The 19,352-nt window shown below is 58.9% G+C and overlaps 1 protein-coding gene across 1 annotated transcript in view; it reads right to left on the bottom strand.

The window, feature by feature from the left end:
- Positions 1 to 10,431: 10,431 nt before the first annotated feature.
- The window catches only part of DOK7 (docking protein 7), a 38,149-nt gene continuing 29,228 nt past the window's right edge, over positions 10,432 to 19,352 (bottom strand). Inside the window, exons 7-10 of the mRNA XM_054484333.2 lie at positions 18,448 to 19,172; positions 15,057 to 15,099; positions 11,482 to 11,610; positions 10,432 to 11,173 (exon numbers count right to left, since the gene is read on the bottom strand). Coding sequence (XP_054340308.1) covers positions 11,040 to 11,173; positions 11,482 to 11,610; positions 15,057 to 15,099; positions 18,448 to 19,172 — 1,031 coding nt within the window. The 3' untranslated portion in view covers positions 10,432 to 11,039. The remainder of the gene's footprint in view (positions 11,174 to 11,481; positions 11,611 to 15,056; positions 15,100 to 18,447; positions 19,173 to 19,352) is intronic.

The following is a 19,352-nucleotide window of genomic DNA, read 5'->3' as shown; positions in this document are numbered from 1 at the left end:
TGGAAGAGGCTCAGGTCCGGCTCCGAGCGTGGTTCTCGTGTCTGAGCCTGGAAGAGGCTCGGGTCCGGCTCCGAGCGTGGTTCCTGTGTCTGAGCCTGGAAGAGGCTCCCCCAGGCGTATTGTGTTTTGGCTGCAGCTGGATCTTGGCTTGACTGTTGAGATCTGCCAAACATCTGCTAAGCTATCGTTTCTAAGAAAGGTCAAGGCTAGAGGCAGCATGTGGGGAGTTGGCGCATCAGGGTTAGAAGGGCCCCAGGGTACAGCATGTGGGCGCCTGTTCCTATGTGGACTCCTGGGAGGGTGGCCTTCTGCCAGGCCCAGTGGCGCTGACCCCAGCAGTACCCCTGTGTCTCCCCTCCGCACAGGATCCTCACTAGGCCTCCCGACGTTGTCCGCCATACTGTCCGTCTCGGGCAGGGCTGGGGTGACCACTCAGACGTGGCCTCTGAGGCCCAGAGAAGCACTGTCTGCCAGGATCTCCATGTTGGTCCTGTCAGGGCTGAGCTCCAGGGCAGGAACCCACGCGCAGAGCACAGCCCTGGGGCCTTCACAGTCATGGGGATGGGGGTGCAAGGCCTAGGCTAGGGCTGGGCCTAGGACACAGCGAGTAGTGGAGGTCTCTTGGCTCAGTTTGCCCTTTTCGGAGTTGGCAGCAGAGGGGACTCCCTCTGCAGGAGAGACAGATGTGTCCTTCTGAGCTGTTACTGCTGCCCACTGAGACAGCACCTGTGACTGCATTTTCCTCTAACTTCCAAATGATCGTATAAAATAAAACGTGTGTTCATAAAAGCATGCAAAACACACATGCAGCTTGGTGAAGTGAGCAGTGTGGGGCCCACAGCCTAGTGAAGTAGACCCTGCCAGGGCCCTGGCCGCCCCAGCACACCCTGCTCATCCATCTCTCTTCCCTGGAGTGGAGTGCGCATCTTGACTTGGATGCAGTTGGGTTGTGCTGTTTGAACTTCATAGAAATGAAATGACACTGTGTGTACTTGTGTGTGTGTGTGGCTGGTGGGGCAGGGGGTGGATTCTCGTTCTTTTTTTTCCCATTATCCTGAGAGCCTTAAGGTATTCAGTGTGTTGGTGAGACTCAGCCCTGTCATCTAGCAGAAGCGTTTCTTTTCATTGCTGTATAGTATTCCATTGCATGACTGTCCTGTGCTCTGATTTTAATGCACTTTATTGTGGGTGGATATTTGAGTTGCTTCCTTTCTGGGGTAATAACACTCACTTGGAAATAGCTGTGGTGAACACTCGTGTGGGGGTGGGGGTGGGGGCCGATTCTAGGAGTACCTAATGGATCTTACAAAGTGTGTTGTCCAAGTATAGAGATGATTCCAAAGTGGTTGGACTGTGTTTCTTCCGGCTGGGTGGAAGGAGAACACTAGTGGATTGCTGAGACTTGGTGCTCGGTATTTTTAATTATGGACAGCCTGGTTGGCGTTTCATGGTGTCTAATTGCGGAGTAGCGTGTCTTATTGTATGATGGCCTCTTTTGTATGTGGGAGACCGTAGTGTTGAGGGGAGGCAGTTACACAAAAAGGCCAGATACCCAATGTTAGTTCCATGGGTGTGGCTGGTCATGGTGTGCACTCACGAAGGACATAGGTGACGCCCTCCACTCCGCAGAGCCAGTCCCACAGGGGTACCCATTCCCACTCCCACCACTGCAACTCCCTACCTCCCGCCTGCCATGGTTCCACGTGCATGGCGCTGGGCAGTCTGTGTCTTTGCGTGCGTCTGTGTGTACATCTGCGTGTATCTGCTTACGTTCTCTCAGTATCTGAGATTCACCCAGGCTTTTGCGTGGATCAGCGGCAGACTCCTGATTGCTGCATGGCGGCCTGTTGTGTGGGTGTGTGCCGCGTGTGTATCCAGTCCCTACTCAGGAGTGTTTATGTTTCCAGTGTGGGTTGCAGTCAGGATCCATTTCTCCCTTACCTTTCAACATTATTTGCTGCATAGGCTTTTTTCTCTTAATTTGGCGCCTTTGTCAGAAATCAACTGACCTACCTGTGTGGGTCTGTTTCTGTTTGTCCTTACGCTCTTGCCATTGCCACACTTTAGACAAGGTCTTGCTCTGTCGCTCAGGCTGGAGTGCGGTAGCGTGATCTCAGCTCACTGCACCCTCGACCTCCCATACTCCAGCAATCCTCTCGCCTCAGTCTCCTGAGTAGTTGCTGGGACCACAGGCGCGTGTCACCACACCCGGTTGATTTTTTTTTTTTTTTGTAGAGACGGGTTTCACTATGTTTCCCAGGCAGGTCTTGATCTGGGCTCGAGTGATCCTCCCGTCTCAGTCTCCCAAACTACTGGGATTACAGGTTGTAGGTGTGAGCCATGGTGCCCGGCTGCCACACACATGGAGTTGGCTACAGTTGGGTTTATAATAAACCCTGAGTCAAGGTAATGTGCATTTTCCAACTCTTCTTTTTAAAGATTCTTCTGGCTGTTTATGTCCTTGGTGTTTCCATATACATTTTACAATCAGCGTCTCAATTTCTACCAAAAAAGCAAGCCTTCTGGAATTTCAGGAGCAATTCCCTTGAACGCATTTTTGAATACCTTTTTCCGAATGTCTTGAATACACGTTGGGAAGAATCGGCATCTCAACAGTCTCCAGTGTCCACGCGTTGACTGCCGTGTGTGACTCCAGTCGGCGTCTCAACAGTCTCCAGTGTCCACGCATTGACTGCCGTGTGTGACTCCAGTCGGCGTCTCAACAGTCTCCAGTGTCCACGCGTTGACTGCCGTGTGTGACTCCAGGTATTGAGTTCATCTTCAACTTCTCCCAACAATGGACTGGAGTTTTCTGTGCGTGTGTCTGGCATGTTTTCCTTTAGATCTAGTCCTAGGTGTTTGATACGCTCTTGAGGACTGTGTATTTTTATTTCATTTGTCACCTGTGCGTGGTGCTTTAATCCGTGCCCTAAACTCCCGCCTTGGCCATGGTGGTGTTTCTGTGGACTCGCGGGGTTTCCGTGTGCACACGCGTGACCTCTGTCTGACCGTGGCTTTGCTTCCCCTCGTCAGTCTGTGCCTCGGCTTCTCACTGCACTGGCGAGGTGAGCCGGCGCTTGCTTATCTTACTCCCAGTCTCGGTGAACATGGGCTCGGTCTCTCCCGGCTCAGTGTTGGGTTTGCACTGGTGCACTTACAGGCAGAAGAGCTTCCTCATTTGCTGAGGGCTTTTCCTGAATCCGTGTTGAATGTAGTCAGCTGCCTTTCCTGCACCTAGTGAGATGCTCATGAGGTCGCTTCCTTACCGCATTACTGTAGTGAATTATGCTGACTTGCATATGCCAAGATGACCTGGCATTTCCAGGTAAGTCCCTGTGGCCATGGTGCATTGGCCTTTTCTCTGCATGGCCAGATGAGATTTGCTCATACCGGGCTAAGGACTTCCTGTGTAGGAATGCTCATGAGGGACACTGGGCTCTGATGTTTATTGTCTTGTCATGTGATGTGTCTATCATGGTTTGATATTGCATTAAGTTGGCCTCCTGAAACAAGTTCTGCCATACTTTGTATAGGATTGGCATTTTTTGTTTCATAGAGATTTGACGGGTGAAGCCATCTATGCCTGCCATTTTCTTTTTGCTTAGGTTTTTCATTAAGAACTTGATTTTTAAAATAGACATGAGGCCGGGCATGGTGACTCATGCTTGTAATCCCAGCACTTTGGGAGGCCGAGGTGGATGGATCACTTGAGGTCAGGAGTTTGAGACCAACCTGGTCAACATGGTGAAACCCCGTCTCCATTAAAAATATAAAAACTAGCTGGATGTGGTGGTGTGTGCCTGTTATCCCAGCTACCCTGGAGGCTGAGGCAGGAGAATCACTTGAACTCGGGAGGTGGAGGTTGCAGTGAGCTGAGATCACGCCACTGCACTCCAGCCTGGGCAACAGAGCAAGGCTCTGTCTCAAAAAAAAAAAAAAAAAAAAAAGGACATGAGGCTTTTGGATTTTCTGTTTCTTCCTTTGTCATTTTTTTAAAGATAGGTTTGCCGCAGAATTTCATCTAAGTTATCAAAACAATTTACATAAATCGTTCACAGTATCCTCTGCGGTGATGTCCATTTTCATTCCTGCTCTGGGCCATTTGTGTTTTCTTTTCCCCCTGATCACATTAGCTAACAGTTTATCACTTTTACAGATATTTTCCCCAAAGAAACGTACTTTTGGGTTCATTGATTTTTTTCTATTGTTTTCTTTTTTGTTGACTTTTGCTCTTTTCTTATAAATTTCCTTTCTTCTACCTATTTTGTGTTCAATTTGCTGCCCTTGTTTTAGGTTCTTATGATAGAGGCTTAGATCGTTGATGAAGAATATGAAAGAATGGGATAGTACAGTTAAAAACTTGGTCTACTTATGCCCATTAGAGAAAACATTCTTAAGCACACATGGAATCTTTTAAAAATGGACCAGGTACTAGGACCCAAAGCAAATGTCAATAACTCGCAGATGATAATGTATAAATATACGATATGTAGGTAAATAATACAAATCACATTATTTGGCCAGAGTGCAATTGAGGAGGAAATCAGTAACAAAAAGACAATTAAATCCGTTTGATTTTTTTGTTTTCGTTGTGTAGTAACTTGCACTTCCTTGGTGCCAGAGGCGCAACACCTTTTTGTCTGCTCTTGGCCATTTGGGTGGCGTGTTTGGGAAGGGCCTACTTAATTCTTTTGCCTATTTAAAAAACTGGGTCTTGGAAGTCTTGTCTTTTTTTTTGAGTCAGGATCTTTCCCGCACAGGCTGGAGTACAGTGGTGCGATCATAGCTCACTGCAACCTCAAACTCCTGGGCTCAAGCGAGCCTCCCACCTCGGTCTCCTGAGTAGCAGGGACTATAGGCATGTATCACTATGCTCTGCTAATTAAAAAAAAAGGTTTTTTTTTGTAGAGACTGGGTCTCGCTGTGTTGCCCAGGTTGGTCTCGAACTCCTGGTCTCAAGTGATTCACCTGCCTCCACCTCGCAGAGTGCCAGGATTACAGGTGGCGAGAGCCGCCATACCCAGCCTGGTCTTAGAGTTCTTTCTAGGTCTAGGTGTGAGTCCTTTCTCAGATATGTGTTGTGAATAATTTCTGATCCTCTGACTTGCTATTTTACTTTCTTAATGGTTATCTTTTGGAAAGCAAAGCTTTCTGATTGCATGAAATCTAATATTTATTTTTTATTTTTCCATTCTAATGGTCTTTCTATTTTCTCATCAAATTGAGACTTTGGGGAAACTAAACAGCAGCAAACCAGGATATATCCTCTTAAAAACAGCTCTAGCCGGCCGGGCGCAGTGGCTCATGCCTGTAATCCCAGCACTTTGGGAGGTGGAGGTGGGCGGATCATGTGAGGTCAGGAGTTTGAGACCAGCCTGGCCAACATGGTAAAACCCCATCTCTACTAAAAATAAAAAATTAGCCAGGCATGGTGGCAGGCACCTGTAATCCCAGCTACTTGGGAGGCTGAGGCAGGAGAATCGCCTGAACCTGGGAGGCAGACGTTGCAGTGAGCCAAGACCGCGCCATTGCACTCCAGCCTGGGGGGCAAGAGCAAGACTTCGCCTCAAAAAAAAAAAAAACCCAGCTTGAGCCAAGTGTGGGTGGCTCCCGCCTGGAATCTCAGCACTTTGGGAGGCTGAAGCGGGCAGGTCACTTGAGGCCAGGAGTTTGAGACCAGCCTGGCCAACATCACAAAATCTCATCTCTACTAAAAATACAAAAATTAACCAGGAGTGGTGGCAGCATCTGCCTATAATCCCAGCTACTTGGGAGGCTAAGGCACGAGAATCACTTGAAGCTGGGAGACAGAGTTTGCAGTGAGCCAAAATCATGCCACTGCTCTCCAGCATGGATGACAGAGCAAGACTCTCCCAAAAAAAAAAAAAAACAGCTTGAAAATTAAAAAATATCTCAATAATTATGAGATGCAGTGATTTTTTTTTTCTTCCCTAAGCTGAGTTTCCAGGTATCTCTAGGTTCAGCTCCTCCGGGGCTGGAAGTACATGAAGGGCAGCATCGCCCACCTTGACCAGAGCAGGCTCGGAGCAGGGCAGTGGAAGAGCTGGTCCCAGCTCAGCCCAGCCTGCTGAGTCAGCATCCATCCGAAAGGTCGTCTCTACCCAGGAACTCGGTGGCTTCCAGCTCCACCCTAACAGAAACCGCCCCAGCATCTTGCAGAGTTGTAATCCAGGGTGGCGGTATAGATGGTCTTGGGGTGATAGTGGTGCTGAGGAGGCGTGTGGGCTGGTGGTGCAGCTGGGAGCACACCTCAGCCATGGTGTTATGCCAGGTGCGGTTGGGGAGGCAGGGGACCTTCCGGCCACAGGAGGCCCCTGCCAGGCACAGGCAGCTGCACGGTGTGGAAGAAGTGCCGCTCGGAGTTGTGCTTGACGAGGAAGTACACCTCACTCCTCTCAGTGGTGAGGGGTCAAACTACTCCTTCCCAACAATGGGGCCAGCAGCCTGGCAAGGGCTAGGCACCGGGGAGGGATGCTGGATTTGGAGCTGGGGGGAAGGGGTCACCCTGCATTGGGCTTCAGTGCTCCGGGTGCCATGCCTGCTCCCCCACCACTGCCACCGCAGCCGCCATGGGACCCCAGGGGCTGGGGCTGAAGAGCAGCCTCAAGCCAGGCTGTCTGGGACGCGGTCGCCCTTCTTCCTCGTGTCCATGAGCTCAGGCACAACCTGCAGCTTAGCCGGCCCACCGTGGCTGCATGCGTGGCAGGGCCCGGGCCACCGTGGCTGCATGCGTGGTAGGGTGTGTGATTATTTTAGCCTCTGGTATCACTAGCCATCCCTAAAGTCTCCAATGGTGTGTTCCTGTCTTTCCCTCTGCTTCACTTGTGAGGTCATGTTGTGTTCTGTTCTTTGTTATTTTTTTTCTTGAGAGGGAGTCTTGCTCTGTCGCCCAAGCTGGAGTGCATTGGCACGATCTCAGCTCACTGCGACCTCTGCCTCCCAGGTTCAAGCGATTCCCCTGCCTCAGCCTCCCAAGTAGCTGGGATTATGGGCACCCGCCACCATACCCGGCTGGGATTATGGGCACCCGCCACCATACCCGGCTAGTTGTGTGTGTGTGTGTGTGTGTGTGTGTGTGTGTGTGTGTGTGTGTCGGAATCTCACTCTGTTGCCCAGGCTGTGTGTGTGTGTGTGTGTGTGTGTGTCGGAATCTCACTCTGTTGCCCAGGCTGTGTGTGTGTGTGTGTGTGTTTGAGATGGAATCTCACTCTGTTGTCCAGGCTGCAGTGCAATGGCGCAATCTTGGCTCACTGCAACCTCCACCTCCTGGGTTCAAGCAATTCTCCTGCCTCAGCCTCCCAAGTAGCTGGGGTTACAGGCCCCCCACCACCACAGTGGGCTAATTTTTGTATTTTTAGTAGAGACAAGAGTTTCACCATGTTGGCCAGGCTGGTCTCGAACTCCTAACCTCAGGCAATCCACCCACCTCGGCCTCCCAAAGTGCTGGGATTGTAGGCATGAGCCACCGTGCCTGGCCTAATTTTTCTATTTTTAGTAGAGACAGGATTTCACCATGTTGGCCAGGCTGGTCTCAAATTCCTGACCTCAAGTCATCTGCCCACCTCGGCTGCCCAAAGTGCTGGGATTACAGGCGTGAGCTTCCGTGCCCAGCCTGAACTGTTAAGTGTTTGTTTGTGAAGAATTATTTGGGGGCCTATTTGAGAGCTGTTATATGGATCATCCTCCTGGAGAGGGTTCTTAGCCTCTGAGACCAGGTTTGGGGCTGAGGCTTTCTGACCCACACGAGTTATGCTGACCCCTGAAGGGCTGCAGGCCAGACCTTGCCAGGTGAGCACTTGCCCCGCTCACAATCAGGATAGGGCGAGGGGGTTAGTACCGATTCACCCTGAGGGCCTAGATTTGGGGGCTTCAGCTTGCTGCAGATAGGTGAGAGTCTGAAGGGAGCACCTGAGGCTGGGCTGGAGCCTGGTGTCCGCCCCACCGTGCTGGACTGGCCACGCCCTGGGGCAGCAGCACTGGGTGCTTGGCGCTCACGAGCTTCCTGGGCCCCTGTGTCCCTCACTTCTCCCTCGTTTGTACCTTCCTGGCTTGTCAGATTCCCACAGCTCTTAAGGAGAAAGTCAGTATTTACTGCAGCACGTCTGTTTTCAGTGTGATGGTTCGTCTGGGTACCCTAGTCTGTCATTGCTGGAATTGGAAATCTCTGTTGTCTGCTGCTGTTTTATGAAACAAGCGTGTGAGGTTATAAGTTTCCCTCAACATACCACACTAACCACATTTCCCTAAGTTTTGATGTATAGTATTTTCACTGCCATTCAGTTCAAAATATTTTCTCATTTCAAGTATGATGTCTTCTTTGAGCCATGTGTGTTTTTAAGTTTCTAAGTGTACTTACTTTGGCCGGGCGTGGTGGCTTACGCATGTAATCGCAACACTTTAGGAAACTGCGGGGAAGGATCGCTTGAACCCAGGAGGCTGAGGCTGCACGTCACAGGGAGAGACGGGCCACGGTGATGTACGAGCTTCGTGTTGATAGGCATTTAAGTTGGTTCGGGATAACGTGGCCTGCCTGGCACTGGTATTCCCAGAGTCACACATGCTCACCCAGGATGCCAGCGTTGGCTGCTTGGGACATGGGGACAGCGAGGTCCCCACACCCCACATGTGAGCTGCTGGTAGCTGGGCTGAGCCCAGGTCCCATCCGTGTGTGGGGCGTGAGTGTGCGGTGCCATCGGGTCTGCACGGGCCCCGCCTGGTCCCGGACACTCCAGGCTTCCTGCAGCACGGGTGCCGAGAGGGACCAGCCTGAGCCTGCTGAATAGGCGGTGGTCTAGGGTAGAGGCTCCTGCTCTGACAAAAGGGAAGGTGAAAGGCAGGAGCACCAGGAGGGGCAGCACGAGGACAGGGCGTGGGGTGGCAGCCGAATGGGTGGTGCAGCTCGAGGGCAGTGGGCCGAGGCCGGGGCAGGCTCAGGCCCAGGTATGGAAGCCCCATGCAGGCACAGGTTGGAGTCCAGAGTGCCTGAGACACGATGGCCCGTGTGCTCCACCTCCTCACATCTTCAACAGCTTTGCAGAGATGACCCTGTCGGGCTTTGGCTGCCAGTCACAACTCCAGGGGAAGGTCAGGCGTTTGTCCAGTCACAGCTCTGGCCCCGAGTGGCTGTCCTGGGCCAAGGGCAGCTGCCCTGAGATCAGAGCTACCCGGCCTTGGCCAGCATCATCCCTTCCCACGGCCCCTCCACCACACAGTTGGGACCCATGGGTGCCGGAGACAGCATGGGCCATCACAGCCTCCCCGGGCACTCTGCTGGAGGCCTGGGTATACCTGAGCCCCATACCGCGCCCACCCGTGGTACCCTGGCCAGGTCTGACTCTGACCCTTGCTTCCTGGCTTCCCACAGCCGTGGGACCGGCCCCAGCCCCACATCCACACTCTTCCTGTGGCTATTATTTCCCCAGGACATGGCCTGGCCACTCCATCGTGCCAAGGGGATGTGGCCCAAGGCACACCCAGACACACTGGGTCTAGGCTCCAAACCCGCCCCCACAGCCCCACGATCCCATCGGCAGCAGAGGGGCTGACCCTTTCTCCCACTTTGTGAACAGGAAGCCTGAGCTCCAGCAGGCCAGCGTCACGGGGAAGGGTGGGGCTGTGCCACCCAGGTTGCATGTCTGAGCTGGTGCATGCGGCCAGCCCCGGAGGTGGACATCTCAACTCTGCCCCCCTAAGGGCCTGACACGGCTGTAGCCCTGGACCAGGGTGCAGGCCATGCCTTGCTCCAACTTGCAGCTGAAAGTCTTGTCCGTGGACCCTCCAGGCTGAGAGCCCAGCCCTGCCCTGTCTGTCAGAACGCTCCCCAGGGCCTTTGCGTCTAAGCAGGAGGTCTCTGTCCTGGCCCCAGCTGGCTCCGGGTTGACCCTGCATCCTGCCGCCTTGACACCAAGCGTCCTCAGCAGTCACATGCGGAGCGGGGGCGCCAGGAGGGCCAGTGCTCTGAGCCTGCCCACTGAGGGCCCCGCTGAGCAGCAGTGGCAGCTGCCTGCCGTCCCCGGGGCAGGCCAGCCACAGACTCTCTGGGTCCTTGGTGGGCTCCTGGGGGAGGGGCGGGGGAAGGACGGGCAGGAAGATGAAAGAAAGGGATGAATACAGGTGGAGCCATGCAGAGCAGAGAGCCCCATCTCCAGGAGCAAGGCGGGGGGCCCACCCGGTGCTTCCTTCTGCCACAGGGGTTGAGGGCATGCAGGACGCCCACCACCTATGCACATAGCCCCGTCAGCTCACCATCCCCCAGGCCACAGCACCGCACCGACGCAGGAGGAAGCCCTAACCCCGTGCCACCAAGGAAGGCAGCTCTGCTCGCCCCGACCCCGAGCACCCCCAGGTGAAGACATTAGACCCATGTCCAGGAGCAGAAACCAGGAGAGAGAAAATAAATAGGCATTGTCAGAAACAGAACAGTCACAAGTTTAAGCTCTTTACATGACTGGCTGTAATAGGTCCCAAGAAGTGGAGCAGCCAGGAGGCTGGGAGAGTCCAGGCTCCGTCCCCAGGTGCAGGGTGGTGGTGGTCCAGGCAGGACGGCCAGGAGGCGGGGAGAGGACGCCAGGAGTGTCCGAGCCGCCAGTTTCAGGAGCGGGCGTGGTGCCGACAGTGGGAGTGGGCACTGGGGAGTGGGCACTGGGGCCTGGCTCTGCAGGGCCATAACACCCAGGTGAAGGGATAAGCATTTTGCCAGGACACGGCTGTCATCCATGCAGTCAGCCCCAGGGTGAGAGGGCAGTTTGCATCCCAGGCACCACAAACCATGCTCCCAAACTCACTCCTGGGCAGCGGCCTCTGCCTGAGACGCCACAGCAGCGACCAGAGCTGCCTGATGCCTGGAAGCAGGGCCTCCGTCGGCCTGGGGTCCAGAGCAACTCTGACTGGCCATGCCTGCTGCTGCGACTGGGGGCTCCCTGGGGACCAGGCCACGGCCAACAGAAGGGGCCGGCCTGCCAGGGGCCGCGGGGCGGCACAGTACGCCGGGTTTGCGGTCCACTCCTGGTGCTGTGACCTCACTGTGGGGCTGCCTTCCTCTGCTCCAGCTCCAACAGCTGCTCCTCCCGGGCCCGTGCGTGTCGCGCCCCCACTCTGTGCGCCGTCTCAGTGGCCGTGATGTCAATCTGGGCGTAGAGGGAGGCGCCAGCCCCTGAAAGAAGTCTGTGGTGAACGGCAGCCTGCGCCCCCAAGCCACCCCGCCCCGTGACCCTGCCCTCCACACCAGTCCCCCAGCCAGGCCCTCGGAAGCATTTGAGTGGGGACACCCTCGGGATGTGACCCGGCCAAGGATGGAGTTGGGGACGTTTGCCTCCTGGCGGGAGGCTGTAGTAAGAGCTCCCTGGCCAAGGGCTGCTGGGTGGGGCTGGGTGGGGCTGGGTGGGGCTGGGTGACTCAGGGCCCTGAGGCTGTGGTCCCAGCCCCCCACTGTCAGGGCCTCCACGCAGGGCGGGGACCCACCTCGGACACCCTCACTGGCCTCCTGGAGCTCCAGGCCCATGTAGTGCAGCTGCTTTCTGGAGGAGGGGCTGATGGGGATGTTCACATAAGTGGGCGACTCGCCACGCGGCGTCTCTGGCCCTGGGGATCCTGTGGGGGGAGCGGCTGTGAAGCCCTGGTGGGGACCAAGAGCGGCACTGATACCAAAGATTGTGCAGTAAAGAGCTGCCCACCCTGCCCAGCCCCTCCTCCCCGCTCCGCCTCTCCTGCGCCTTGTAGGTTCCCGCTCCGTTTTCCTGACCATCCATCTTTGGCCCAGCGCTGCCCCATCCTGAGGCCCCCCCCACACTGTCCACTCCTGGTCCAAGTACCCACAGAGCAGAAGGAAGCACTGGCCCCTCCACTGTGCCGCCTCTCCTGCAGGAATTGCCGACCCCCCATGGGCCCCCCAAGGCCCACTCTTCTGTCCCTGCGCCCCTCGCCCCGCACCTTCCCGACTCTCTCCCCACTAATCACCCCTCCTTGGCTGTCCCAGCACCTTCTCTCCCTAACCCTCCCGGGCCAGCACAGCCCTGCTTTGTCCTGGCCTCCAGCACCTGCCCCTCACTGTCCTCCTGGGTCACCCCACCTGCTGCAGGCTCCAGGGACCCCCTCCTCTCCTGTGCACAGGCCCACGCTCCCTCTGCGTCCCCTCCAGGACACCCAGGTGCCCCACACCCTCACCCCCCTCATAGGAGCTACTCCCTTCCCCCTACCCCCTTCCTAATAGCTGTTGGTTCCCTCTGCAAACCCCATTGGTGCTGGGAAGGGCAGAGCAGGAGCAGGATAGGAGGGGACCCCACAAGCCCGGCTGGGTGGGACTTGAGGCAGGCTCCCACCTTAGGGGGCTGGATGCACACTGGCCCCTCCTCTGCAGGCCTGAGGGCTCCGCACCACGGGCACCGAGGTCCTACAGGAAGGACCCTGTTCTCCAGTGCCTCCTCCCACTCCTGTCATCAGGACCTCGTGAGGGAACGCACAGCCACGTGAGGCAGGGGAGGTGACAAGTCTCCCACCTCATTCCCTGAGCCAGTGGCTGGGAGACACAGCCAAGCCCCACCCGCGGTGACTTCCCTACCCCCAGCACACTCTCTGAGCCAGTGACTGGGAGACACAGCCAAGCCCCACCCACGGTGACCTCCCCACCCCCAGCACACTCCGAGCCCTCAGAATTCAGGTGGGGACTGGGATCCAGGGGGTGACAGCCCTGCAGGTCAGCCTCCCTGAAACACCTGCCTGTCCGGGGAGGGGCCTGGCTCAAGGCTGGGCCTCCCTGCCCCAGGGATGCATCCGCAGTAGACCTAGGTTCTCCTGTGGCCACCCGCTGCCTGGCACCTGCAGCAGATGTCCACTCTGCCTGGCTCCTCTCACCCTTGTCCCCGTCACTCCCTGCAGCAGGGCTAGGGGTGGGGAACTTTCACTTGCTTGCTCCCAGTGGGGAAACCGAGGCCAGAGAGACCTGACTCGCTGATTCTGCAGGCAGCAGCTGGGACAGAGCGAGACGGAGCCCAGGTTGATGCGGGTTCGCTCACCTGATTCCATGAACTAAAGCAACCAACACAATTCTGCCCCAACCCTGCCTGGCCCCGAGGCCCTGGGGAGACCCCCCCTCCTGCAAATGTGTGGTCCTGCAAACGTGGCTGGTCCCCTCTCGGAATGCCAGGACCCCTTCATCGAGATGAGCCACAGAATATAGTGGCCAAGTTCTGGTGCCCAGACAGGCACCTGGGCCAGCAGGGACAGGGGCATCAGGGCCAGCTGCCTAGAGGAGGGGGCACTGCTGAGGGGCTGAGGCCAAGAAGGGGTGGTGGGAGAGGCAGGTGTGGTGAGGGCCTGGGGAGAGCTGAGGGAGGGCCGGGGCCTGGTGTCTGGAAAGGGGGCCTCGAAGCCAAGGGACAGAGCCGGGGCTTGCCCACGTGGGGCCGGACACCCCCCCCCCCCCCCACCGCAGCCTAGTACCTCGTTTTAGGATTGCATCCGTTCTTCCAAGGGTGGGCGGTGAGGGGCGAGGGTGGAAGCAGGAAGCAGCCTGAGGTCTGACTGCAGGGAAAGGGGACGAAAGTTCCCAACACCACCCGGAGTCGAACGGGGGCTGTAAGCAGCGCTGGGCCAGGGGCGTGTCCATATCTGCATCTCCCCCAAGGCCACTGGCTCCAGGGCCCTCAGTGCTCCTCCTCCCGTCCCCTCTTTGGGACTTGGATTTTGCTTTGGCTTCTGTGAGCATCACATCCAGTACCTCGGATACTCTTTCGGTGAAGCAGCAACCGGAAATCAGCTGGCCCTTCTGCGCCCTCCTCCCAGACCCTGCCCTGGGCTGGCGGCCTCACACTGCCACTCGGGCCTGGCTCACCTCTGTCCCATGACAGACCCCGGGCGCCCCTCCTGAGCCCCCGGCCTCTGTGGAAAAGATTCACGTCCTCCAAGCAGATACTGGGCCTGTCCCCTCGATCCCCACACCTGTGTTCCAGGGCACCCCTGTCTGGGTAAAAGACATCTGAAGGGTATGGGTGGCCTCAGGGAGGCAACAGCAGGCTGCCCAGGAGGACCCTTGGGGCAGGGCTGGCCCCACCACCTCTGGTCTGGTGGCCGCCTCAGCACCCTGGACTGCAGGGATCAGTGTCCAGCCCAGGGCCAAGGCTGACCAGCGGAGGCTTTCCCGAGCTGCCCCTGCCTGCCTGCTGCCCTGCCTCCATCCCTGGGTGTCCCCTCCAGGCCTGCCTGAACCCTGCCCCCCTGTAGGTGCCACCTGCCTGGGAAGAAGGGATTGAGGAATCCAAGGTTCAGCCCACAGTGGCTCCTACTTCACAGGGAAACTGAGGCACAGAACTGGCCCTGATGCCACCCATCCACCCCAGGCCAGCCGCCCTCACCTCCAGCCTCTCTCAGCCCTGCCCAACCTTCAGCAGGGCTCTGTCCCCAGTGACTGCCAGGCTTCTCTAGGGAGGCCCTGGGGACCGGCATCTTCCCACTGTCTCCCTGCCTGGCCCTCCCTCCCCACCTGGCCCCAAAACTGCACCTGCCAGGGAACCAATGTCCTGTCCCTGGCCGAGTCGCTTACCACCAGCCCAGCCTCCACAGGCCCCCTCCGCTCTCTGAGGACACAGCCCGTCCTCTCCTGAGCTGGGGCTCCTGGACCCCAACCATGACTGCCTTCCTGCCATGCCCCCTCCCAGGAACAGGTCCATACTCAGGGCTTGGGGACCTACAGACCCCAGTCTGTGTCTCCCAACCTTCAGTCCATCCTCCAGCCACCCACTGGCCACTCTCAGCAGGTGCTCCTGAGACAGGCCACACTCATCCAGGCCACATGGAGCCAGCAGCCTGCCCTCTACCCACTGCCCTGCTGTCCACACCTGGGCTGGGACTCAACCCCACTGCCCACTGCCACCCAGCAACCACTGTCACCCAACAACCACTTTCACCCCATTGCCCACATTCCCGGCTGGCAGTGGGCCCCCCACCCTCCCCATCTAGCCAAACTCTGGCTGCCATCTGCACCCACCCGGACTCCCGCCTCCCTGTCCCCGAGCTCTGGGGGACCGGCTCCAGGTGCCTACCTGAATGTGCTGTCGCAGGTCCCGGGGCTGAGGCGGCCACTCCCTAGACCAAAGAGAACCCGGGTCAGTGCACCCTTCAGTCTTCCCCCTCACCCTATGCCCAGGGCCCCTGAGAACAAGGACGCTACCCCCAACAGTGACACAGGCTGGGGGACCTGGGCCACCTGCAGGGAGTCCAGCCCACCATCCCTGATGCCTTCTCTCCAGGGCCCTTTGCCCCACAGCCCCCAGATCTCTGGGGCCACCCACCGCCTTGACCACCCAGGCTGGCAGTAGCCCCCGTAACCACCCATGGGGGAGCTGGAGGCCTCGGCATCTGGGGAGGGGGTGGTTCCGAGCCCCGAGGCCAGTCCAGCCCCACTATTTTGCTACTAGAGCTTTATCAGAGGAGGACCACGCCCATGCAAGGTAGTGTCAGGGCTCCGACCTCAGAGCTGAGCGGCTGCTCCGAGGGCTGTGATTTCCTTTCCCGTCCTTGAGGGTGTGGGCCCTGCTCTCAGCAGCTGGCGGGGAGGGCTCCGCAGGGGGGTGCCCCTGGAAAATGCCCCACTGGGAGGCCCCAGGTGAGATGAGCAAAGTTCCCTGACACTGCAGGCGACCTCCTCCTGGGCCTCTGAAGTGGGCCGTGCCTAACGGGGTGCCCCGAGTCCCTGGAGGAGCCTGGGGTGGGGTCTGAAGGCTGCTTGCAGGAGGGAGGGCGGCCCACAGCTGAGCACAGAGGCTTCCTGCCCGCCTCCAGCCCAGACGAGCAGAAGCGGGGCCAGCCCAAGAGAATGTCCCACATGGGCTCCAGCAGCCGGCAGCCAGAAAGAAGGCGCAGCACCCTCCTGTTCTGAGGGGCCTCGTGGGCGGGGGCTGGGAGGCTGGAAATGGGGGCTCAGCACCTAGCTCTGGTCCAGGGCAGACTCAAGGGCAGACAGTCACAGGGCTGGGACCCTCACACGAGGCCCCTTTAGCAAACTGGGCTGGTCTAAACTTTGAGAACCTTCGACAACAGGCCGACACCCCCTGAGCTCATCATATACACAAGCTCCTGAGGGGGCCCCTCCCCAGCTGCTCGCAGGGGGCCAGGCTGGCAGGTGCAGATGGTGCAGAGCCCGAACCAGCGAAGGTCCATCCTGTCCCCTGCCTGGCCGGGCCCAGGTGCTCCAGGGGCGTCAAGAAAACAGAACCAGTGTCTGCCCCATCTGGTTGCCCCTGGCCTGAGGAGAAACCCCCAGCCCGTTGGCCACCCACCTGGGAACTGGGTACCGAGGCTGGAGACCCTGGGCTGCCGTAGCAGGTAGTGGCCGGAACCTTCAGACGCCCAGGGCGAGGCCCACTCACGAGCATAGTGAGGAGAGGCAGACGGCCCAGCCCCATCCCCACAGGGAAAGGCTGTCCAGGGGCCCAGCCCTGCCAGGCAAGAGGCCCCGTGACTCCACGCCACCCCGGGCCTCAGTCTGCTCTCGTCAGAGGGACCTTGCCCCTACTAGCCTTGGGCAGGCGACCCGTGGGAACACAGAGGGCTGAGCGTGGATGATGAGTACTCTGGCGGGAAGGGCCTGGCTCCCCAGCAAAGGAGCCACAGCCTCACTCGTCCTGCAACAAGACTAGCGCGGCCCCCTCCGGAGGTGACAGCAGCAGGGGTAATGGTGATGGGCAGCTATTGAGCGCCTGAAGAGTGACCTCATCAGACCCTCAGTGCAGCCCAGTGAGGCGGGGTCTGTCATCCCGTTTGCAAGAGGAAACTGAGGCTCAGAGAGGGGCGGGGCTTGCTGGGGTCACCTAGCCAGCAGGTAGTGGATGTGGCCCAAACTCAGTCCCCAAAGCCCATGCTTGCTCACCAGGCACCGCTGCAGCCCTCCAGAACTCCCCTCTCACAGTCAGTCCCCAACACGGTGGCAGGCAAGGGGGCAGGCAGGCACCCACACAGATGTGCAGGGGTGACTGAGACAAGCCTGGAACTCAGCCCCATATGGGGGAGACAGGCAGGGCAGGGGCTCTGGGCTCAGAGCCAGCTCCCTCCTGAGGTCCGCCCTCACTGGGACCTGAGGAGCCCCGTGCCTGAGCCTGAGGGACTACTGCAGACCCCACTGTGGTCTCCAGGACACACCCAGGAACGTGCCACACATGCACACACACACACCACTCACCACACATGCACATCCCAGCCTGAGGGCTGCCCGGAGCTGCCTCTCCGCACACCACAGCATTCAGGCCCAAGGCTCACAAGACGGACGAGGCCTCTCGCACTCTCTGAGATAAAGGCTAAGGAGGCCGGGCCTGGGGACTTCGCATCCAGGCAGAGACCCCACGTGGAGGGCGGGCGAGGAGGCGGAGAGGGCTGGGCAACGGATGAGGACAACGTGGTAAGAAAAGAACATTTTATTTCCAGTCTAAGAATGTATTACAAACAGCGTCCGGGTTTAGAAACGGCCAACAGTGAAGGGACAAAGCGAGGTGTTCACAGGGAGCTGCTCGGCCACGGTCAGGGCAGGCTCCAGGCTGTGCAAGAGGAAGCCACCCAGGGTGGGGGACAATGGGCCCAACACAGCCCCGCCTCTGACACAGGTGAGCCCAGCTGCTGAGCACCAAGCAAGGGCTGAGCCCTGGGCCAGGGGAACACAGGCCAAGGCAGCCTTTGGCCCTGCGCGGAGGTTCAGACGGGAGCCAGCAGGGCTCCCACCAGGGGCCCGGGGCACGCGGCACGCGGCCTCTCCCAGCGGGGTCAGCAGGTGAGGCTGCTCTGAGGACACTGCCTGCTCCCGGAACCTTCCCACGAGGGCTTCACTGGGAAACAGTGGGGCCCAGAACCCAGAGACCCCGCAAGCCACGTAGCCTCCTGAGCTTCAGTTTCCTCCCACAGACGGGGATGAGGCCAGCGCACACGGAGCCCGGGGGACTGGGCTGGTGGAGCCCGGGTGTCCAGAGCCTCTGTGGTAGCTTGGTGCTCAACAGGTGGTGTGACTGCCCCAGAGAGGTGATGGGGAGAACCGGCCACCCACGAAGGGGGCGTGAGGCCCAAGGAGGACAAGGCCAGCAGTGGGGCCTCCAGCCCTTGGCACCCCAGCACGAGGCACGAGCCAGCAGAGGTGCAGCACTCACCTGATCCTCAGGGGTGGGGGAACACAGAGTGAAGCAGCTGGGCCTTGGGGCGCTGGTGACCCCGACCTGCCGGATCCAGAGCCCCTGCCTTCCAGAACTCACCTCCCCAAGTCAGCCCCTTCTCCACTGGCAGCCACAGGGCACTCCCTCCAGCTCCCCTCTCCGGGAGACCCCCGTCCCTCCCACAGAACGCAGAGCAGCCGTCTGCAAGGAGGCCGGCGCCACCTCCTCTCCCGTCTGGGGGCAAATTCAGCCCTTTTGCAGCCGCAGGCCGGATCTGCAGCTCTCAAGGAGGGGGGTTTACCTTGAGTCCTCCACAGACTGGACATGCCGAAAAGAAAGCCGGGGGTGGGCCCGCGTGGGGGCCGCCTGCTTCCCAGGGCTCGCCGGGGGCCGGGCCAGGCAGTGTGGCTTCGCTGCCCTGGGGGGCCTCCGTCACCAGGCCCCGCCGTCTCGTGCCCAGCCAGCCAGAGGGACACCCGGCGGACGTCTGGCCACCTGAGTCCCCGGCCGCACTGTCGCCGGGGCTGCCCCGCGAGGCGGGGCTGTGGTCCCTGGGAGCCAGGCGAAGGCTGCGTGGTGTGTCGTAGTGGGGCCGCAGAGAGGTGGGCACCTGGTACTCGACTGCCCCGGGCAGGCAGGTGCACAGGCTGGGCTCGGGGGCCCCCGCTGCTGGCAGGCTGAGCAGTGAGCCCAGTTCGTCTGTGGCCCGCCACACGTCCAGGCTGCTGCCCGCATAGGACGAGAGGCTGCCGGAGTAAGAGGAGTGGCTGCCAGTGGCGATGCCGCTGTCCGAGGAGCTCTGGCGGCCGACCTCCTGCAGCTGCCGCGGCCGCAGCGGCTTGGGGGGTGGCCTTGAGGCACCCAGCATGGCTTCCCCGGGGGCCTGGGCAGCTGCTGGTCTAGGCCCCTCCTGCGACGTGCTGGCCGATGACGAGGATTGCTCTGGCCATGCGGTGAGCCGGCTGCTGGCGCTGACGTCCAAGTGACTGGCCTCCGAGGATGAGCTGGACAGGCTGCGGTCATCCCCTGAGACAGAGCAGGAAGCCAAGGCAGTTGGGGGGTACAGGGGTCTGAGCAGGGCGTGGCTGATGCCTGGTGGACCCCCACGGGCCAGCACTCTCTGGTCTCGCCCCACCCCTTCCAGCCCCCAAGCCCCGGGGACTATAGCAGAAACCTGGCTTCACCAACAACAACCCCTCTGCCCCT

The sequence above is a fragment of the Pongo pygmaeus genome, chromosome 3, assembly GCF_028885625.2.
Source record: "Pongo pygmaeus isolate AG05252 chromosome 3, NHGRI_mPonPyg2-v2.0_pri, whole genome shotgun sequence".
NCBI lineage: Eukaryota > Metazoa > Chordata > Mammalia > Primates > Hominidae > Pongo > Pongo pygmaeus.
This window is presented reverse-complemented; position numbering and strand designations above follow the sequence as displayed.